Consider the following 23215-nt stretch of genomic DNA (forward strand, 5'->3'; position numbering starts at 1 on the left):
TTTGAGGTCTGTATCAGAGGTAATTTCACATCACAACATCACCCAATGAATGGCGACTGCCTACCGTTCACCGATGAACAGTCTCACAGAACATTTTAATAAGACATTGGTAGTTATGCTATCAATGTATGTTTATGTCTAGCAGAGAGCCTGAGATACAATACTGCCCATTGTGACATGTGTATTCAACACAGTTAAGGAAGGCACTACAGGCTTCATAGCTTTCTCTCAGATCAACGTTCGTGAGGCCTATATGACGACGGATACACTGTTCCCATTTCACCAGGATGATACCCAGAATGACTACATGAAACACCTCATCACCAGGACCAAAGAAGCAAGACAGCTGGATTAAAGGAGAGAGACCAAGAGCACTATAGCAAGAAACACCAGTTAGTGAGATATGGTCCTGGAGACTTGGTATAGATTTTGACACATCTGCAGAAAGTGGGACTATTGGTAAAGTTACTAAAACAGTTTTGGACCACCTCACACTCTCCTTGTTTGTCAGATGTCAGATACAAAATCAAGGACTGTGACCCTTCACCCAGAGGATAATGGTGCAGAAACAGTGCCCATGTCTTGTATATGACACCCTACTAGTCCTGAGGCACAGATCAAGGAAACTGAAGACTCACTCTACAATCACACAGCTTCCGTGGGCAGTACAACCTTTGATGCTCATTATAGTGTGTGACGACACAATCGGAATGCCAGGCTCCACCAGTGCTACTATCAAGAGGGCCACTGACAAGATTTTGATTCAAGGTGCTGCAGTCACCTCCAGCGAGAACTTCTGAAACAGTGGGTCACTGTTTCTCCAGGAAAGGGATCAGTAGAGTGAGCTGTGGTGCACGCTATGTGGCTCAGATGTTAGCGTCGCTGGCTGGCACACTGTGGGTATCGAGTTCAAATGCAACTACCAGAAGTTATTTGTTTATTTTTATTTGTATTTGTTATTGCAACTTTTTCTAAATTTCTTTTGCTTGTCATGTTAGTACATTCTGGAATATTCGATGTCGGTATAAGCTGCTGCACTCTTGTTCCACGAGTTCAGTTCTGTCTGTGTGCTGGTGCTTGTCACAAAAATGCTTTCACTGGTAAGTTTTCTACTTCACTGACGATCCTGCTTTTGGATTTGAAATTTATTGTGGTTGTGACGTGACAGTATTGAAAGAGTGTCAGTAACACAGTGACTTACGCTATAAGAAAGTGTATTTATTTTTATTAATCAGATTATTTGTATGATTTCATGCTAAATTTGAACAGTTTCCCAAAACAAGAGGTGAGATAATACTGCACTGCAGTGGTAATTAATATTTTACAATTTACTGCATATATTATATCGAGGGAATATTGTAATTCATTTGCGACCAGCCTGTATAGCTGTGCATGTTAGCACGCCACTTCCGGATTAGGACAGGTGGACCAGCTCGGATCAAATCAATCCAGCACATTAATGACAAGGGTCTGTGTGCCATCTAACCTGGATTATTAGGTGGTTTCAAACATACTGGTCTGGTACCAATGTCTGCATCAGTTATATGACCCTCAAAAATTTAGAAAACATTTGCACACTTTCACATGGATATAACGCTACAAGCAGACAGCTGGGGTACGGTACACTAATTCCGTCCCGGGAGGCTGGAAGAGGGGGGGGGGGGGGTGGCAGATGGCAACTGAAAGGTCATCTGGCAACTATATACCATTAACAAGGCTAAATCTGATAATAACCATGCCGGCAGTGCATAGGTATGGGAAAAACACAAAAACTTGCGCCATAGGGTGGTGGGGTTTCGGGTTCCGCTAGATAGGTCAGGAGTCCACTACACGCAGCAAGCAGCTACACGGGTAGCAGGGTTTGTGTGGCGTGGACTGGGCGGTTTTTTAGGTTAGATGGCCTTGGGCAAGTATAGAAATGGCAACAGCCTCAAAGGGTGCGGGGCAAAGTCAGGACATGCGGGGACCAAGCATCAATCAGTATTGTAATTGTAAACTGTCGAAGCTGCATTGGTAAAGTACCAGAACTTCAAGCGCTGACAGAAAGCACCGAAGCGGAAATCGTTATAGGTACAGAAAGCTGGCTGAAGCCAGAAATAAATTCTGCCGAAATTTTTACAAAGGCACAGGTGGTGTTTAGAAAGGATAGAGTGCAGGCAACCGGTGGTGGCGTGTTTGTCGCTGTTAGTAGTAGTTTATCCTGTAGTGAAGTAGAAGTGGATAGTTCCTGTGAACTATTATGGGTGGAGGTTACACTCGACAACCGAACTAGGTTAATAATTGGCTCCTTTTACCGACCTCCCGAATCAGCAGCATTAGTGGCAGAACAACAGAGAGAAAATTTTGAATACATCTCACATAAATTTTCTCAGCATGTTATAGTCTTAGGTGGAGATTTCAATTTACCAGATATAGACTGGGACACTCAGATGTTTAGGACGGGTGGTAGGGATAGAGCATCGAGTGACATTATACTGAGTGCACTATCCGAAAATTACCTCAAGCAATTAAACAGAGAACCGACTCATGGAGATAACATCTTGGACCTACTGATAACAAACAGACCCGAACTTCTCGACTGTATAAGTGCAGAACAGGGAATCAGTGATCATAAGGCCGTTGCAGCATCCCTGAATATGGAAGTTAATAGGAATATAAAAAAAGGGAGGATGGTTTATCTGTTTAGCAAGAGTAATAGAAGGCAGATTTCAGACTACCTAACAGATCAAAACGAAAATTTCTGTTCTGACACTGACAATGTTGACTGTTTATGGAAAAAGTTCAAGGCAATCGTAAAATGCGTTTTAGACAGGTACGTGCCGAGTAAAACTGTGAGGGACGGGAAAAACCCACCGTGGTTCAACAACAAAGTTAGGAAACTACTGCGAAAGCAAAGAGAGTTTCACTGCAAGTTTAAACGCAGCCAAAACCTCTCAGACAAACAGAAGCTAAACGATGTCAAAGTTAGCGTAAGGAGGGCTATGCGTGAAGCGTTCAGTGAATTCTAAAGTAAAATTCAATGTACCGGCTTGACAGAAAATCCTAGGAAGTTCTGGTCTTTCGTTAAATCAGTAAGTGGCTCGAAACAGCATATCCAGACACTCCGGGATGATGATGGCATTGAAACAGAGGATGACACGCGTAAAGCTGAAATACTAAACACCTTTTTCCAAAGCTGTTTCACAGAGGAAGACCGCACTGCAGTTCCTTCTCTAAATCCTCGCACAAACGAAAAAATGGCTGACATCGAAATAAGTGTCCGAGGAATAGAAAAGCAACTGGAATCACTCAACAGAGGAAAGACCACTGGACCTGACGGGATACCAATTCGATTCTACACAGAGTATGCGAAAGAACTTGCCCCCCTTCTAACAGCCGTGTACCGCAAGTCTCTAGAGAAGCGGAAGGTTCCAAATGATTGGAAAAAGAGCACAGGTAGTCCCAGTCTTCAAGAAGGGTCGTCGAGCAGATGCGCGAAACTATAGACCTATATCTCTGACATCGATCTGTTGTATAATTTTAGAACATGGTTTTTGCTCGAGTATCATGTCGTTTTTGGAAACCCAGAATCTACTCTGTAGGAATCAACATGGATTCCGGAAGCAGCGATCGTGAGAGACCCAACTCGCTTTATTTGTTCATGAGACCCAGAAAATATTAGATACAGGCTCCCAGGAAGATGCTATTTTCCTTGACTTCCGGAAGGCGTTCGATACAGTTCCGCACTGTCGCCTGATAAACAAAGTAAGAGCCTACGGAATATCAGACCAGCTGTGTGGCTGGATTGAAGAACTTTTAGCAAACAGAACACAGCATGTTGTTATCAATGGAGAGACGTCTAGAGACGTTAAAGTAATCTCTGGCGTGCCACAGGGGAGTGTTATGGAACCATATATTTTCACAATATATATAAATGACCTAGTAGATAGTGTCGGAAGTTCCATGCGGCTTTTCGCGGATGATGCTGTAGTATACAGAGAAGTTGCAGCATTAGAAAACTCTAGCGAAATGCAGGAATATCTGCAGCGGATAGGTACTTGGTGCAGGGAGTGGCAACTGACCCTTAACATAGACAAATGTAATGTATCGCGAATACACAGAAAGAATGATCCTTTATTGTATGATTACATGATAGCGGAACAAACACTGGTAGCAGTTACTTCTGTAAAATATCTGGGAGTATGCGTGCGGAACGATTTGAAGTGGAATGATCACATAAAATTAATTGTTGGTAAGGCGGGTACCAGGTTGAGATTCATTGGGAGAGTCCTTAGAAAATGTAGTCCATCAACAAAGGAGGTGGCTTACAAAACACTCGTACGACCTATACTTGAGTATTGCTCATCAGTGTGAGATCCATACTAGATCGGGTTGACGGAAGAGATAGAAAAGATCCAAAGAAGAGCGGCGCGTTTCGTCACAGGGTTATTTGGTAACCGTGATAGCGTTACGTAGATGTTTAACAAACTCAAGTGACAGACTCTGCAAGAGAGGCGCTCTGCATCGCGGTGTAGCTTGCTGTCCAGGTTTCGAGAGGGTGCGTTTCTGGATGAGGTATCGAATATATTGCTTCCCCCTACTTGTATCTCCCGAGGAGATCACTAATGTAAAATTAGAGAGATTCGAGCGCGCACGGAGGCTTTCAGACAGTCGTTCTTCCCGCGAACCATACGCGACTGGAACAGAAAAGGGAGGTAATGACAGTGGCACGTAAAGTGCTCTCCGCCACACACCGTTGGGTGGCTTGCGGAGTATAAATGTAGATGTAGATGAAAAGTTTTAGTTCTGTTACGAGTGGCATCATTCCTACTGACAATACACAAAATAATATAGATTAATGTAAAGATAGTTATGTGATACAGACCATCCATCAAATGCCCAGAGCCCACTGTAGAAAGCAAGGGAGATGTCTCGTGCAGAGTTGCTGGAACCATCAAAACCAGTGCTCAGATTGCGAGTGTTGCCTGTAATAGAAAGAGAACATTCACTTAGCTATTTATCTTACAGACTTCAAAACATGACTTTGCTTACTCTGGCTACTATCACACGGTTGTGTGGGTGTGTATATCCGCTTGTGGTGTACATATGTGCATGTTTGTATTAAAAACTGCATTGAAAAACACACACGTACGAAAACTCGTAAGGGGCCTGCATGTTACACTTTCTGATCAGACAATGTGCTGTAATATCATAGTGAGAGATACCAATTATGATTCATGCAACATGCAAATAACTGACTTCATGATTTGTAACCAACATCAGCAAAAATCATTATCTGTGGTTCCCTCCCACCCAGTGATGTATATGGTAAAGAGGTAAGTAAACTGTTTATCATTTCAAAAGTAGTCGCTGTAACTGTTAATAACATTTATCTAGCTGTGAGACAAGACGGTCAGTGTCTTGATGAAACAATGTTTACAGTTGCCTATGAATCCATGATTGTACCCAGGCATGCACTTCTTCATCCGAAGGAAATTGATGGCCACCAGGACCAGTTCTAGAACATTTTTCCACACAAGCGTCGCATTTGCCCCCTCGCGCTCCTCCTACCCCTTCCTTTTCCCCTCATACATGTCATGTGTCGAAGTTTTCACTACTGATTGTGATGCACACTGTACAGAAATCTTGCACTGGGTGCCCATCTCAGCTGGGTGCCCAAAGCAGCCCCTACTACTTGTACTTGTGATAAGTCGTATGTAGAAACCTTATAACTGTGGCGCCCCTCTCAGCCTAGTGTCATAATCATCAGAATGTGTTGCTTTTGCCTTAAACCGACCCTGACGGCAACGAATGTGTTTCTTCAGAGCTCCCAAAAACGTATAAATCACATGGGAAGAGCTCGGAACTGTGTGGAGGATGTGTAAGTGCTTCCCAGCAGAGCTTTTGCAGAGTAGTTTAAACAACTCTGGCAACAAGCAGACACTGACCGTCTTATCTCATAGTGGGATAAATATGTTAACAGTTATGGCGATTTTTTTTTGAAATAATGAACAGTTTACTTACTTCTCTCCAAGTGTCCCATTTTCATTTGACAGCCCCTTATCGCTACTACAGAGATTTGTTATGACATACAAGACAATGTATACCTGCTACACGAACTTCATTATACTGCATTGAAGGTGGGTTCTTCCTCAGTGGTTAACAATTCCTGGATTAGTATACAGGTTGGTTAGAATTAAACTTTCGATACTTGAAAGGGCCTCCATGACAATGGAGTGATAGTAGGAAGATGAAACTGTGTGTATTAAGGACATGCGTAACAGAAATGACCAATAAAACATTGAAAGAAACATATGAGGGTCATCCACAAAGTAAGTTTCGTTTCTATTTCTATCCGCGGCAGCACTACGATCGCAGTTCCGAGCATGCTCGGCAGTTACCCTGACTCAAGGAGAAGCATGTACGCCATTTTCAGATCGCCGCTGCCGACGTGTGCTTTGTAGTGCTTCTTTACAATGTCAGCCGTAATTGAAAATGCCGTCGCGTGTGAAATCAGATCTGTGATTCGTTTTCTAAATGCAAAGGAAGTTAAACCAAAGGAAGTTAAACCAAAGGAAATTCATCGGCAAATCTGCGAGGTTTATAGACAAAATGCTATGAGTGATTCAATGGTTAGAAGATGGGTCAGACTGTTCAATGAAGGACGTGATCAAGTGCACGATGAAGAACGAAGTGGATGCCCGTCTGTGGTTACTGAAGAACTGGTTCACACAACTGAAGAGAAGATTAAGCACAACCGTAAGTTTACACTTAGTGCCCTTGCTATGGAAGTTCCGCAGATCTCACGATCACTAATTCATGAAATTGTTACTGAAAAACTGAAATTTCGAAAACTTTGCTCACGTCAGGTACCCAAAATTCTTACTGAACAACACAAAAAACAACGGATGGGCAGTGCACTTCAGTTTTTGACACGCTACAAAGAAGAAGGCAATGATTTTCTTTCTCAGATTATCACGGGGGATGAAACTTGGGTATCGTACTACACCCCTAAAACAAAACGGCAATCAGTGGAACGGACGCACACTTCACCCCCACAGAAGGCTAAGCCTAAGCAAATCTTGACACCTCGAAAAGTCATGTGCACTGTTTCTTGGGACTGAAAAGGCATTTTGCTGATTGATTTCTTACCACGAGCCCAAACAATCAACGCACACGGTTACTGCGAGACCATTAAGAAATTGTGCTGCGCAATACAGAACAAGTGCCGAGGATTACTGTCGAAAGGTGCCATTTTTGTCCACGATAATGCCCAGCCGCACACGGCGAATGTGACCAAACAACTAATACAGGAATTTCACTGGGACGCGTTTGATTATCCTCCGTACAACCCACGTGAGGCAATACTAACCTTACGACTTATCTTAGAAGAAAGATTAAGAAAAGGCAAACCTAAGTTTCTAGCATTTGTAGACTTAGAGAAAGCTTTTGACAACGTTAACTGGAATACTCTCTTTCAAATTCTGAAGGTGGCAGGGGTAAAATACAGGGACCGAAAGGCTATTTACAATTTGTACAGAAACCAGATGGCAGTTATGAGTCGAGGGGCATGAAAGGGAAGCAGTGGTTGGGAAAGGAGTGAGACAGGGTTGTAGCCTCTCCCCGATGTTATTCAATCTGTATATTGAGCAAGCAGTAAAGGAAACAAAAGAAAAATTCGGAGCAGGTATTAAAATTCATGGAGAAGAAGTAAAAACTTTGAGGTTTGCCGATGACATTGTAATTCTGTCAGAGACAGCAAAGGACTTGGAAGAGCAGTTGAACGGAATGGACAGTGTCTTGAAAGGAGGATATAAGATGAACATCAACAAAAACAAAACGAGGATAATGGAATGTAGTCAATTTAAATCGGGTGATGCTGAGGGGATTAGATTAGGAAATGAGACAATTAAAGTAGTAAAGGAGTTTTGCTATTTAGGGAGTAAAATAACTGATGATGGTCGAAGTAGAGAGGATATAAAATGTAGACTGGCAATGGCAAGGAAATTGTTTCTGAAGAAGAGAAATTTGTTAACATCGAGTATAGATTTAAGTGTCAGGAAGTCGTTTCTGAAAGTATTTGTGTGGAGTGTAGCCATGTATGGAAGTGAAACATGGGCGATAACCAGTTTGGACAAGAAGAGAATAGAAGCTTTCGAAATGTGGTGCTACAGAAGAATGCTGAAGATAAGGTGGGTAGATCACGTAACTAATGAGGAGGTATTGAATAGGATTGGGGAGAAGAGAAGTTTGTGGCACAACTTGACTAGAAGAAGGGATCGGTTGGTAGGACATGTTTTGAGGCATCAAGGGATCACAAATTTAGCATTGGAGGGCAGCGTGGAGGGTAAAAATCGTAGAGGGAGACCAAGAGATCAATACACTAAGCAGATTCAGAAGGATGTAGGTTGCAGTAGGTACTGGGAGATGAAGAAGCTTGCACAGGATAGAGTAGCATGGAGAGCTGCATCAAACCAGTCTCAGGACTGAAGACCACAACAACAACAACAACCCGGACCTCGCTCCTAGCGAATTGCATCTCTTCTTACATCTAAAATCTCTCCTTGGTGGTCAACACTTCAACGATGATGACGAGCTGACAGAACATGTTACCACATGGTTGAACACACAGGCGGCAACCTTCTATGAAGATGCATACAAAAACTTGTGCTAAGCTATGCCAAGAGCCTACAAAATTTCGGAAGCTATGTAGAAAAGGAGTTTAACAGTTTTAGATTTTTGTACAATAAATATTTTTCCTCTATCTGTCCACGTTTGTTTTATATAAGCAAACGGAACTTACTTTGTGGACGACCCTCGTACTTTCGTTTCCACACGAGAGGGCAACATTTGTTAACTGAGTACCAACGTTTACGTTCCAGACTACAAACTTTGCTCAATTTGACGACCACTTGCATCCACGGCAGTCTGGAACAGTACTGGATGGAGGTTGTTCGCAACACTTTTCGAACAGTGGATCATGGAATGTTCAGGGTTCAGCTGTCGTGACAAAACTTGTGCTCTGCTTGAAGAACGCTAATTACGTCCAGCATTCTCAGTCATGCAGACAGCAGCTTTTTGTATAATGTGTGACGCAACTGGCCGTCGGTTTCTCCCTGAAGGAATTCCCAAATCGCCAATTCCGAAGCATTTTCATCAACCCTGGTGCGGTAAGACGACCTCTAAAAATGGTTCAAATGGCTCTGAGCACTATGGGACTTAACTTCTAAGGTCATCAGTCCCCTAGAACTTAGAACTACTTCAACCTAACTAACCTAAGACATCACACACATCGATGCCCGAGGCAGGATTCGAACCTGCGACCGTAGCGGTCGCACGGTTCCAGACTGTAGCGCCTAGAACCACTCGGCCACCCCGGCCGGCTAAGAGGACCTCTCCGTATTCCTTTAATGCATCGATATTCGCGAAGAGCAGCAGAACTATTGCTGTTTTCATGAAACAGCTTTTCAACTAAAGCCTTGCTAACCTTGTTCACACCCATGTTGACTGCGTGCAACTGTAATGCACACTGATGTTAATGTTTCATCCCTACGTCGCCACACCAGCACCGGCACCTAACGGCAAGTCGGCTATCACTATTAACAATGCAAATCCTGCAGCGCGTAGCCTGAACATCATTCCTACAAAGCTGGGTATCCAAACAGGAAATATATTTCTGTTTACATTGGCTCCAGTAGGAAAGTTTAATTATAACCACCTTGTACTGTATTTTTTCAGGACGTGCTATCACATGCCATTGTCTTCAGTTCGCTAAATATACCGTTTTTTGATAATTTGTTGGACGTACTCCTTCCTTGGTCAGCATGTCGCACATTTTATCTATCTAAATAATTGTGCAGTATTGTGTACAATATACTCAAGTGCTCCCTCTGTCTGTCCTAATGAACCAATGGTATTCCACACCACTGCAAAGGCGTGGTTTAAAAGTGTGGAAAATTTTTGCATTACTCATTTATTGCGTGCAGTTTCTTACCACCAGACTGTGCACAAATTTACTGTATTCAGTTACAAAACGGCATGTTGTGTTTTCACAAAATCAAATCTCCGTCTGTTTATCACGATCGTTGCATTAGATGGAGTCATTAGGCCATCATACACTAATTACTTTTGAATACATCTTGGGAGCAGACAGTGATCAGTGTTATTACTAATAGTTACTATTAAAATCAGTCTTGATCACAAATTTATAAATTTCTTTATTCTGGTACCCGGTTTCGAGCACACAGTGATTTACCACCAGAAGGAGGCTCCTGCTCATACAGCATTCTGGTCTGAAGATAACCACAGGCGTGGTCGAAACCGGTTACCAGAATAAAGAAATTTATAAATTTGTGATCAAGACTGATTTTAATAGTAACTATCATTATGCACTAGTTTTACCAACTCAGCTGGTCAACAGATCTACAACACCATTAGGTCACTGAAAAGCAGCAGTAATTCTTCTGGCTACCATGACAACTCAAAGTACTGAAATCCGATAACAGCTTTATAGCAATTGTTGCTCTGGGATCTTTTATTGGGTTGGATCAACAGACGGGATAGAGAACATCAGCCAAGGAGCGGAGAGCAGTGCTCTCCGTCACTGATTCATTTAGTAACTGCGAGAGTATCACAGAGATCCTCACAGAAATCCTGTGGCAAACACTTTAAGGCAGGAGTTGTTCGACATTGAGAGGCTTACTCTTTACAATCCATGATGTGTCGAGCGACGTATTCCCTATAAACACAGCTTATAAAGTGGCCGTGACTGAAAAATCATAGAAATTAGGGCGAGGATTGGTGACAGACGTTTCTGCTATGCACCATTCATTAACGGAACAGGGAAGGCGGAAAGCGATGCGAGAAATATCCTACACATACCTTGTAAGATGGCTTATAGGTTAACATCACTACAGAAATTAACAGAAGGTCACTTTAACTAAGGAAATCATGTGAAAAGCAGTCAATCGAAGCTTTGGAGATGTGGTGTTACCAAATGATGATGGAAGATGAATGGACTGAGAATGTACATGGACCACAGCATTGTACAGCATGTAGTTGTCAGCTGTGGCGAAACCAGAAAACAAGAGAGTCGAAGCGTTAAAGTTGGATGCTATGGTTAGATGTTGAAATGTTGTTTAATTGATAAGATGGGAAACACAGGCCGGGATAGGTGTGAGAGTTAAAGCGTCACTTCCGGGACGGGGAGGTGCGCTGGTCTGGAATCGAATCCACCAGGCATAATGACGAGTGTGCGAGCTGGCCAGCGTGGATGTGGTTTTCAGACGGTTTCCCACATCTTGCCTCAGTTACAACATTCGCAAACATTTAGAAAACTTCCGCTCACTTTAACTCAGAAAACACTAAACGCAGACGGATGGGTGTACACGCATTCCGTCCTACGGGGTAACCGGACAGGAAGGGCATCCGACCACCCCTTTAACTGTGTGAAATCAGTTAATAACCCGATGTGGGACAAAGGCACGAGCGATAGAAGAAGATAAGGAATGAGGTCTTCCACAGAACTGTTGAGGAAAGGAACATGTGGAAAACTAAAGGTCCGCAGCTCGAGGTCGTGCGGTAGCGTTCTCGCTTCCCACGCCTGGGTTCCCGGGTTCGATTCCCGGCGGGGTCAGGGATTTTCTCTGCCTCGTGATGACTGGGTGTTGTGTGATGTCCTTAGGTTAGTTAGGTTTAAATAGTTTTAACTTCTAGGGAACTGATGACCATAGATGTTAAATCCCATAGTGCTCAGAGCCATTTGAACCATTTGAAAACTAAAGGAAGGGGCAGGATGTGGGAGATATGTTAAAAAAACAGGGTATAATTTTCAAGGCACTAGAGGGAGCTGTAATGGAAAAAACGTGTATGTGGTGGGGAGAGAGAGAGAGAGAGAGAGAGAGAGAGAGAGAGAGAGAGAGAGAGAGAGAGAGAGAGAGAGAGAGAGTGAGAGAGAGAGAAAGAGAGGGGGGCGGGGGAAAGAGAGAGAGAAAGAGAGAGAGAGAGAGAGGGGGGGGTGAAAGAGAGAGAGAGAGGGGGGGGGTGAAAGAGAGAGAGAGAGGGGGGGGGTGAAAGAGAGAGAGAGAGAGAGAGAGAGAGAGAGAGAGAAACTAGAATACATATAACAAATAACTGAGAATGTTGGGTGTAACTGTTATTCAGGTGTTACTCTGTGATGAAGAGGTTGGCACAGGAGATGAAATCGTTTTGGGCTGTATCAATTAAACCAGCCAGAAGACAGGAAGGGGGGGGGGGGGGGGGGTGGACACACTGGAGTAATGCACATTCTGCTTCGACGTAATTGATGCAAGTTTGCGGAAGCAACAGTTATCAGGAAAGCAGTAGCTGCAGGAGTTTGCTAGGCACTATAAAGGGCCAACTGAGGTGGTCATCGCATTGCTGGCACAGAATATGACGACTAAATCTCTGGTGTTTGTCGGGAGAACTATGAACTGTGCAGGATACATCTTAAACATCAACCAAGACTTTCCCTTTGTTCCTACTGTGTCGAGGAAATGCATTCTTCCAACAGGATAGTACTCATACACACACTTCTCTCACTACCCAATATTCTCTATAATGTCTCGATCTTCGTTAGTAGAAATTAGTCTGTGGCAGCTGCCACTGTAACTTAAAGAGAAATTTTCAGATCTCATCTGTATAAGAGCACTGCATTAAATGCAATGGTGACAAGTGAAAATCTGTGCCAGACTGTGGCTCGAAGCCCGATACTCCATTTCTCTGGAACAGTTGCCGTAACCATCTCGGCCATCCGATAACGCCATCGATCCAATCCAAATTCTCACACGTCGCACACAGCAGATATAGTTTCCTCCGTCTCTTATCCTCTATCTGCTCACAGCTACTCAGCCGAGTCCCGCAAGCGTTCGGATGAGTGAGAACATTCACACAGAAGATGTAACTTCGCCCTCAAGGTGTGTATATGTACATATTTATATCTGTGATGGACAGGAGGTGTGCTCGAATGGCTGAGTTGGTTAAGGCAACCGTTTTAGAGCATCCGCGTCTGAGTCCCGGTCTAGTACAAATCTTCACATGTCGCCGTTGCATTTAATGCAATGCCCAAACACAAACTGAGGTCTGGAAACTCCTCTTTCAGTCTGTATATGCGGCTGCTGTATCATACAAATGGTGTCTGTTCTTTCAGATACGCGTGAAAGAACAGGCACCAGACACATATAATTACGTTCTAAAATTTAGTTTATTGTACATGTTTATTTATTTTATGTCTATGGAGATACATCAGTAGTGCCGGTGAAGATAATTTTTCTACTGGATACCAATGTCTGTGGTGATACATGTCAATACTGTTAGATGGCAACACAACTGATATTACTGGACGAGTAAAGGAAGGAGTTTTTGCAGCCACACATGTATCATGTAGTGTGCAGTGTGTGTCAGTTTTGCATGGAGGGAAGACACTTGATGCCGTTTGCTTTACCAGCTACATCGCTTGATCGTTTTCAATAAATTGCGGAAGTAAAGTGGACAGTATCTTAAAGACTTCTGAGATGTCTATGATCATCCGCACTAACAGTCACAGTATTGGATTTTGCTTGAGGCCACTTACAAGTTAGAGAAATTACTGTCTAAAATTTTTTTCCTTTAGTGTCGTATCCTTTAAATGTGGCCAGACGCAGTGTTTGAACTGTATGATGTAGGAACACAAAAGCAAGTGAAAGCTTTCTTTCAGTTTTCCTCTACAGTCACAGCAGCCGTTTTGTTGAAATAAATAAACTACAAAAAGCGGTTTTGGTGCAAGGACATCTGATACTTACCGATGCAAAGCTCGTAGAGGCCTCCCAAGACGACAACGCAGCACGCGACGAGCTTGGCAACAGTGAAGATGTTCTGCACACGCACGTACAGCTTCACGCTCCACACGTTCACATATGTGATCAGTCCTGTAGCAGAGGAACGCACGTCACACCACAACCATCATTTAACTAATAATCAGTTCCGTCTAGCGAAGACATTCGTCTTTGTAGACTTTTTTAGACTAGTACAGTCCCTCGTTTCTTTCTGTCTCACCATTTGTACTTTTCTACAATACATTCATGAAACTGTTTTACAACTGCAAAGATAATTACACTGACGGCGATGTAAAGTGAACCAACCACTTGTAAGCCCGTTAGGCATCGTGGATATATTTTATCGTGCCTATTTCGAGGTTATTAATGATGTTTAAGAATTACACTTTGTCCACTTGACCTCCCATTTTGTAGTATTTGTGACATTTTTCACTTTGCGTTTAATAGAACGGTGAAGGCGGCTCGAAACATTTGCCATGTATAGGGCGAGTATAATCGCAGAAATCTCGGTAGATAATGGTTCTGTAATTTCAAGACGGATCGTTTTGACATGACTGTTTCTCCATGTTCAGGTATATCTATAGACCTCGACGAAAACGTTTAAAAGGTTTGATTCATGATAGCATCCTAAATGTTGACTGTGATTAAATGCGAATATTTAACTTTGATGCGACATTTCCATTCAATGTGCAAGGTTCAATAGTGGAGTGTAGATGTGCTACAAGCTCTAATTCGATACAGGAAAAAAAAATCAAAGAGGTGCCTATTTATGCTTGTTCGAACGTCACCAGTTTCCTCATACATCATTTCTATTCAATATCGTCTCTGTTGAAGGTAAATGGAGCCTTAATGTTAACTTCGTAAACCAAAATCAACGGCCGTGCTCTAACAAAAAGCATTTCAAGCAAAGGCCAACCTGTATTCACACAATGTTATGTACCGGATAGAACAAAGAGCAAGTTATGTATTACAAAATGTTTGCCAGGGATTTGCCAACGACTGAGACGACTTGCGATCGCAGCGTGAAAATTATGACGACGAAGGCAAATTGTGGTGCTGGTGGCAGCGCTGCTGCAGCGCAGTTTTTGAAAAAAAGAAGCTATCTAGGAGCTTGGTTAGGTGGTCATCCTTCACCGTGTCACCTGATCTCACATGTCTACCGTTTCTTCGCTTCTTATCAAACTACCTTTCAGGGCGAAAATGCGTTACAGACTCGGCTTAACGATTTCTGACACAAAACCATTGGTTTCATGTATGCATGGAATCTAGAAACTGTGTGTTGCAGACTATTTAAGATTATTTGAGAAAACATATAGCAGTTGATTAATTTCTCTGTATTTGTTCAATGAACCAACGAAAAGCCATTACAAAAATATTCACTGTGACAGTAGGAGGAGGAGATTAGTGTTTAACGTCCCGTCGACAACGAGGTCATTAGAGACGGAGCGCAAGCTCGGATGAGGGAAGGATGGGGAAAGAAATCGGCCGTGCCCTTTCAAAGGAACCATCCCAGCATTTGCATGAAGCGATTTAGGGAAATCAAGGAAAACTTAAATCAGGATGGCCGGAGACGGGATTGAACCGTCGTCCTCCCGAATGCGAGTCCAGTGTCACTGTGACAGTGTTGGACGGTTATAATCAAAGTTCATTTACTCGTGAGGGTGCGGTGTGAACTGTAATTATCGTATGGCGGTGAAACATGGTAGATATGCAACATATTAATGCGAAACCGATTTACTATGGAAAAAAAATTAGTTCCAGTTTTGGCAACCAAGTGCCAAGCTGACGCCGTACATCATCTCATCGACATCTCTGGTGCACATATTGAACAAATTGTGTAATCCGCATATAACGATAAAATCAGCATTATGCCTTTCTCGCTTGCCGGCCGGGGTGGCCGAGCTGTTCTAGGCGCTACAGTCTGGAACCGCGAGACCGCTACGGTCGCAGGTTCGAATCCTGGCTCGGGCACGGATGTATGTGATGTCCTTAGGTTTAAGTAGTTCTCAGTTCTAGGGGACTGATGACCTCAGATGTTAAGTCTCATAGTGCTCAGAGCCATTTGAACCATTTGAACCATTTTTGAACCTTTCTCGCTTGTTTGACGTTTGCTGCCTACGTCCCGTTCCTAATTCATTAAATATGGAAATATTTCAATGCGTCTTTCTCGCCTTCACAGCGCCAGATATGCGCCTGATGACCAAACTAGAACTTTTTCTCAGCGTAAAGCATTAACGCATTAGCATATCTACCACGTTTTGCCCCATACGATATTTACAGCCCACACTAGACCTTTGTGATTAGCTGCACTTTAGTTATAACCACCCAGTACAAATGATTTGAAAATAATCGTGATAAAGTTAACTTTGAAGGTCTGTAACACATACTGCCCAAAACTTCAAAAATTAGTAAAATATTACGCACTGTAGTCTTCGAAATGGTCTGAATGTACGTGCAGTCTTGTGTTATACGCAAGTAGCATTTAGGTCTACCAAGAAAGTAAGGAAAATTTGATTGTGAGATGCATTAAGAAAACCAGTTAATAAATTATTCAGTCACACATTAATCAATAAAATTCTACATTCACAGGATATGTCGGCAGAAAGAAAAAATTGCAGATATTAGTAAGTATTTTCGTAAGTATATCCCCTTGAGGTTTAACGAGTACTGATCGAATTCGTTGCAACACAATGGGTCCATAAATTTTCTTAAAATGTCCTTAGTGATTTTTCATCTGGTTACTTGAATCTCGGTCAGAGAGGTAGTAAAAAGCTGACCAAGTATACTAGGTCTCCAGCAAGTGTGCAACCAACAGCTAATATGGTCTTCACAGAGCGACCTCATTATCCAGGAGCTAGTGAGCCACTGCTTCTTTCGGCCCCCTCTCATTGCCGTAATGACAGCCGAGATAGACAACTCAAAGCCAAAGATGACATGAGCTGTAGCTTCTGCATTCAACGATGTTCGTGGACTTCAAATTACTAACTTGATGTCACATCTTAAGTAACATTCAGAATAATTTAATTGATATCATAATACGAATTTAGCAGGGTAACTCTGCGCCATTCCAGGAAGCAAGATGACTATTACAGAGTTGCCAAATGATGCATGCTGTGAACTCTAAGTTACAACAACATTAGCAGAAATAAGTCTCCATATCCCAACTGTTTCTTGGGAGGACCTCTGTCACCTTTCGTCTAAGCGGCACACCCCATTCTTCAAGGACACAGTACGACGAGTTTACAAAAGGCCGGAATACCAAAATTTGAAGCCAATGAGCGTAGTTTCCATTTCTGTGATTACTGTCAGAGACTAAAACTTAGTTATGAATAATATTTAAATTAATAGTGTTCTATTAATCAAACGCATCGAGGAAACTTAAAAGTTCACAACTTTCAGGTACAGTGACTGTAGCTCATTCATCGTAAATTGAGAAAAGAAAGTTCTCTTGAGTACCTTTCGTGTTTTTCTGTCCTAAGCCTGCTACAAACTGAAAAGCTCGTTCGATGGTATGATTATTTTGTTTATGAGTAGCTAACACTTTATTCTTTTGACTGTTATAGACTTAAAACATTTTTCTTAAGAGTGGTACCATTAGCACTACACGCAAAGTAGAGGGAAGGTCATACGGGTGACAATTAATGAACTATATAAATAAAAAAATAGTTACCAACTATGGAGTGCACACACTTTACTCAACACGCAAACGTTAGTACAGATATTCGGATTTAAGTTACGACACGTTCGATATGCCTGCCGTCCTTGGTGGTGATATGGCGGCGGAGACGAATAGTGAAACATCGATGCGGTCGATGACCTCCTGAATGGCTGTTTTCAGCTCAGCAATGGTTTTGGGGCTATTGCCGTACACCTTGTCTTTACTTCAGCCCCACAAAAAGGATATCAATTGAAGACATAAAATAAAAGCCACAAATAGGAGTCGCATCTGTGCAGGTCCGTAGAATATGCAGCCAATCGAGGCCCATGCCAGTGGCCTCTGGGTACCCCAGAGACAGAAAGCCGTCCCCAAAGTGCTCCTCCAGGACATCAAACGCTCTCCTGCTTCAGTGGGGTCGAGGTCCGTCTTGCGTGAACCACATATTGTCGAAATCAGGACCACTTTGGATAATGGGGAAGAAATAATTTTCCAAAACCTTCACATACCATTCGGTAGTCACCGTGACATTAAGGAATATCACACCGATTATTCCGTGACTGGGCACTGCATACCACACAATCGCCTGTTGAGGGTGGATTCTCAGTCCCCCAAACGCGCCAATTTTGCTTTTTGACGAACCCATCCAAATGAAAGTGGGCATCGTCGCTAAGCCAAACCATATTCGCATCAAAGTCCTGTTCGTCAATTCTGTGAACAATAGTGTTGGCGAAACAACCGCTGTTCCATGGCCCTGGGGCTTAATGGCTGATGGGTTTGAATTTTGTATGGGAAGAGATGCAGGTCTTCAACAATAATTTGTCGAAGTGCCCCACAGTTGATTCCCACCTGCTGTACAGTTCGTCTAATCGATTTCCTGGGACTGGTTTGAAATACAGCGCTTCTCTTATCGATGTTTTCAGGCATTTTCACCCTTTTTGGATAACTGAGATTGCCAACATCGTCATCACGAACACTACCCGTTCTCTCAAAGTTGCGAATCAAATTCTTGATTGTTATCACACTCGGACCGCTTATCTTGGCAAACTTCTTTTGAGCCGCAGTTAGGCTTTTACTGCTCGCACAGTAGGCCTTCACAAGCGTTGTGCGCTCAGGCACGCAGTACCACGACATTTTCACGTGCAAATGGCCGACAACAACAAGGCGGGCGCGCGCATGCTCATGTTAATTCCCATAATGTCCCGCGGCCAATTGTCCAGTTAGAACGCCCTAACGCAAACCTATATTTTGTATAGTTCAATAATTGGAAATTTGTGGTAACGTCTTATGGGACCAAACTGCTGAGGTCATCGGTCCCTAAGCCTACACACTACTTAATCTTACTTTAACTTACGCTATGGACAAAACACACACCCATGCCAGAGGGAGGACTCGAACCTCCGACGGGGGAAGCCGCACGGACCGTGACAAGGCCCCCTTGACAGCGCGGCTTCCGCGCGGCAGTTCAATAATTGTCACCCCGTAAGAAGACAATGACGCAGCTCTGCTTGTAAAATGTGATCATACACAAAGCATTTTCCTAATCTACGAATAGCAAAAAGAGCCAGCCAGTGACGTTACTTTTGATTACATTACATCTGATAATGTACAGAATGAGATCCGAACTGTTGTATGACATGCCCTGCGAAATTTGTAAAGTGTGTTGGCTGACACTCAGAACTGAACACAAACATGAGCAGAACTCTTCAAGCCGGTCGTTGTGGCCGAGAGGTTCTAGGCGCTTCAGTCCGGAACTGCGCTGCTGCAACGGTCGCAGGTACGAATCCTGCATCGGGCATGGATGTGTGTGATGTCCTTAGGTTAGTTAGGTTTAAGTAGTTCTAAGTCTAGGGGACTGATGACCTCAGATGTTAAGTCCCATAGTGCTTAGAGCCATTTGAACCATTTGAAGAACTCTTCACTGTTGTAGGAAATCTTTCTTCTTAACAGCATGTTGTGTGCACTGAAGTAACTGCTGAAAGAATGTGGGGCTCAGTCTGCTGATAGTCGATAGTCGATAAATACACCGCGCAACAGAATTAAAGGATCACTTTTTCGAGGCCCGTAATTATTTTCCATTACGATACATATATACAATCTTCCTCTTTAACGATGCAAAGGCGTTGCGCCCTATGACGTCACTCTTAGGCTCGGTGATATTTCGAACAGCAATGTGTCGACACATGCAGAAAAAGGCCACAGTTCAGAAGTTCAGGTGTTGTGTAATGTGGATTAATGTCACATTGGCACCAAATTTCATAAAAATTCTATCCAACGCCACCGCGGACGTGTCACATGATGAGAAGTTCATGAAAGCCCCTCTTACCGCCATTTCACCCCTTCTTTTGACGTCTCTGCGATGGAGGGCAGAACCGCGACGCCCAGCGTTGAAATAGTTCTGTTTTCTTGTTTGTGACCGAGAAAACATTTCAGACACACCGCTGCTCAGTACTGACTCGAAAAGGCCTAACGGTGTGCCGTTAAGAGCGTCAATTAAACCACCCCTGGGGCGTTGAATTCCACCCATTTCGTGGTCTAAAACGACATCCGCAGTGCGATGTGCAACAGGAAGATGTCCGTGACACTGTTGACACCAACGGACGTTTCAACCCTTCTCTAAGGGTAATGTGTGGCTCCATCCCCGTCGAGCGTGATCGCACGTCTTTGTAGAGCAGTGTCACCCCAGTGTTTGCTCTCGAGTATGGGTTGGCATCACTGGTGACCGTTTAAAATCACCCAATGAAATGTGCGTGAATGAAACGGCAAAGGGTCCCCCAGCCCCCTCCCCCCTTTCCAAGTTCAACGAGACCTTAGACGACAACCCAAGCAAATTTGCTGAGCACATTACAAATATATCTGGCAGAAAATTCGACACCAATTCAGCCTTGTGACTGATCTAGTGCCTGAGGGCTCGGCAACTCCTTCGACACCCTATTGGTGGGGTTCTCCTACCTTCAGGAGCTAGAGCAGCAGCGAGACTTAATTGGTGGCGAAGTTCGTGTCAGGTATATTTGTAGGGCTCAACAAAGGTGCGTAGGCGGTACCGAGGGACTTGCCGAACTGAGGGAGGGAAGGGTGTCTTGGAGGGTCCTTCTGCCGTTTTATTCACGCCAATGTTAACGTTGCACTCCCGCGTGATCACGTCACATGAGGGCCAGGTGGGTTGAAAAAGTGTACCTAACCTTTGCTGCTTCAAAACCATGCAACGAAATTTGAACGTATTTCGAACAGCCACTAGTGGTTCCAACTTATACACGAGATCAAACATTGCAGTTGCGCTGCACTCCAACGGGATGCGATCACATTCAATGGGGATGCACCCCCCCCCCCCCCCCAATGTCCATAGAGAAGGATTGAAACATCCAATGGTGTCAGCAGTGTCGAACGTTGTCAAGGGCATCTTCCTGCTGCACATCGCACCGCGAACTGTCGTTTTCCACCGCGAAATTTGTGGGAATCAACACCTCAGGGAATGGGGTGGTTTCATTGACGTCCTTTATGCCATCCCCTGAGGTCTTTTCGTGTCGATTCTGAGTGGCGATGTGTCTGAAATGTTTTTCTCGGCAGTCGATAAGAAAATTCTGCGTGTTGCGGTTTTGACTTCCATCACAGAGACGTCAAAAGAAGGTCAGAAATGTGGGTAAGAGGAGCTGTGACAACCTTCTCATCCTGTGAAACGTCCGCGGTGGCGCTGAGCAGAATTTCGGTGAGATCTGGTGCCAATGTGGCATCATTAACTCACCTTACAGCTCAGATGAATTTTTGAGCTATGGCCAGTTTTTCCTGCTGGTAGATGCTATCGTGCTGCGGGAAAACAAACTTCATGTAGAGTGGATATGACCCCCCAAGATAGATGCACACTTACGTCGGTTCATTGTGCCTTCCAGAATGACACGATCACCTGTGGACTGTCACGAAAACGTTCCCAAGACCATAACGTTCCCTCCTCCGGCTTGGGCCTTTCAGACGATTGTTAAAGGGTGTTTTCTTTCAGTCCGATGGAGCGTAAAACGTGATTCATCTGTGAAGAGCATCTCTCGCCACTCAATGGACGTCCAGTTGCGGTATGGCGAGCAAATTCCAGCCTTCGTCGCCTATGACCAACAGTGAGGATAGATGTATGGTCCAAGGAGCCTGTAGCAGAGACCATACACAGCAACGTTCACGGAACAGTCGTTCAGACTCTGTCGGTAGATTCTTGGTTCATAAAAACATCTGGGCGGTCAGTTGCTCAACAGTTGCACGTCTATTCGTCTGTACACATCTCTACAGCCATCGTTTACCCCGTTCATCTATGGCCCGTGGTACACCACAGTTGCCTCGGTGCCAGTTTTGGATAATCCCATTCTGCCATGTATAGTATACTTTAACCATGGCGGCATGCGAATAGTTTACAAGCTTATCCGTTTCGGAAATGCTTCCACCCTTTGGCCCGAAAGTCAATGATTATGCCCTTTAGGACGTCGAACAAATCGCTCCGTTTTCGCATTATAACACCGACACGCTTTATATACCCTCCACTGCTAGTGCTGCACCTGCTGTCTGTGAGTTGTTTTCGCATGCTGATGTCGAACACAGAACGTGATCACAGGAATGTGACTGGACCGTGTAAAATCTATTCGTCTATTTTTAATGTAATCTATCAGCCAATAGCAGAAACATTTTGACGACACGATCTATGCGGCTTTGGTAAAGGCAAGTCCTGTGCTGAGGCAACATTTGTTCCAAAACAACTGACAGAAAAGGGAAGAGAGTTCAATAAGTGGCTACTTCTGCTCTTCCTAGACCATGAGAAGGCCTATGACAAGATAGGAAGGACAAAATTATGAGGAACACTTACCAACTGCAATGCACCTCCAAATTTGTTGAATGCCACTAAATCATAATGCGATAGCATTAAAATTAGCATAGACAGAGTTATTGACTGTAACCAAGCACTAAAAAAAGCGTGTCGTGTCTACGAATCCTTTCCAATTTTGTGTACGACAAATTTTTAGAAGAATGGAATTCTAAGAACCACAAGAGGATCAACCTTGTGTAGTGCTTCGAGAATTTACACCTAAATTCTGGAACCCCTCGACCTTCTGCCGCCTGGAACACGCGATATTTTAGAGATAAGTGTGTGAGAGAGAGCCTATTTACTGCGCAATACATGTCTGTGTGTGCAGGATTGACGTTTATCGAGGGGAGACAGGAGCTGCGTCAGACGAGCGGCACCGACAAGTGTTTACCGGTCGCGCCCTGGAAGCTGTATTTAAACGACAAGGAGTGTCAGGGTAATATTCGGTAGTTTTAGGTGCTGTGATTATTGTAAAAAAGACAAACGAACAATTGACCATAGACTTTTAACTTACTTCATGTTTAGCTCTGAACGAAGTAAGACGCATGGGAAATTATTTGGTTGTTAAAACCGGAAATTGTGATTATATTTAATTCTATCTAATGAGTATCCGTGTAGTTGAATTGAAAGAGTTTGTATGCTTATATGAAACTTGTGGCAATGAAAATACACACGAGCTGAACTGAAAGTATGAGAATACTGAGTTATTTCAAGTGAGAGAGAGAGAGAGAGAGAGAGAGAGAGAGAGAGAGAGAGAGAGAGAGAGAGAGAGAGAGAGAAATTTTTTGGTTCCTCTAACGAGCATTATTTCTTCGGAGAAGAAGTTGTGGAGATCGACGCAGCCGCATATCCAGACAAGAGAATCGGCTAAACGTTTCAATTAAGTCAACTGTAGTAAGAGAAGTGTGA

General features: G+C 43.5%; 1 protein-coding gene across 2 annotated transcripts in view; it reads right to left on the minus strand.

Moving 5' to 3' along the window:
- Positions 1-23215, minus strand: part of LOC126481506 (b(0,+)-type amino acid transporter 1-like) — a 438794-nt gene that overhangs the window by 101218 nt on the left and 314361 nt on the right. For both annotated transcript variants that reach the window (XM_050105301.1, XM_050105302.1), the window contains 2 exons: positions 13779-13904; positions 4865-4964 (listed from right to left, as the gene is read on the minus strand). In XM_050105301.1, coding sequence (XP_049961258.1) covers positions 4865-4964; positions 13779-13904 — 226 coding nt within the window. The remainder of the gene's footprint in view (positions 1-4864; positions 4965-13778; positions 13905-23215) is intronic.

Source organism: Schistocerca serialis, chromosome 5 (genome assembly GCF_023864345.2).
Source record: "Schistocerca serialis cubense isolate TAMUIC-IGC-003099 chromosome 5, iqSchSeri2.2, whole genome shotgun sequence".
Classification (NCBI taxonomy): Eukaryota; Metazoa; Arthropoda; class Insecta; order Orthoptera; family Acrididae; genus Schistocerca; species Schistocerca serialis.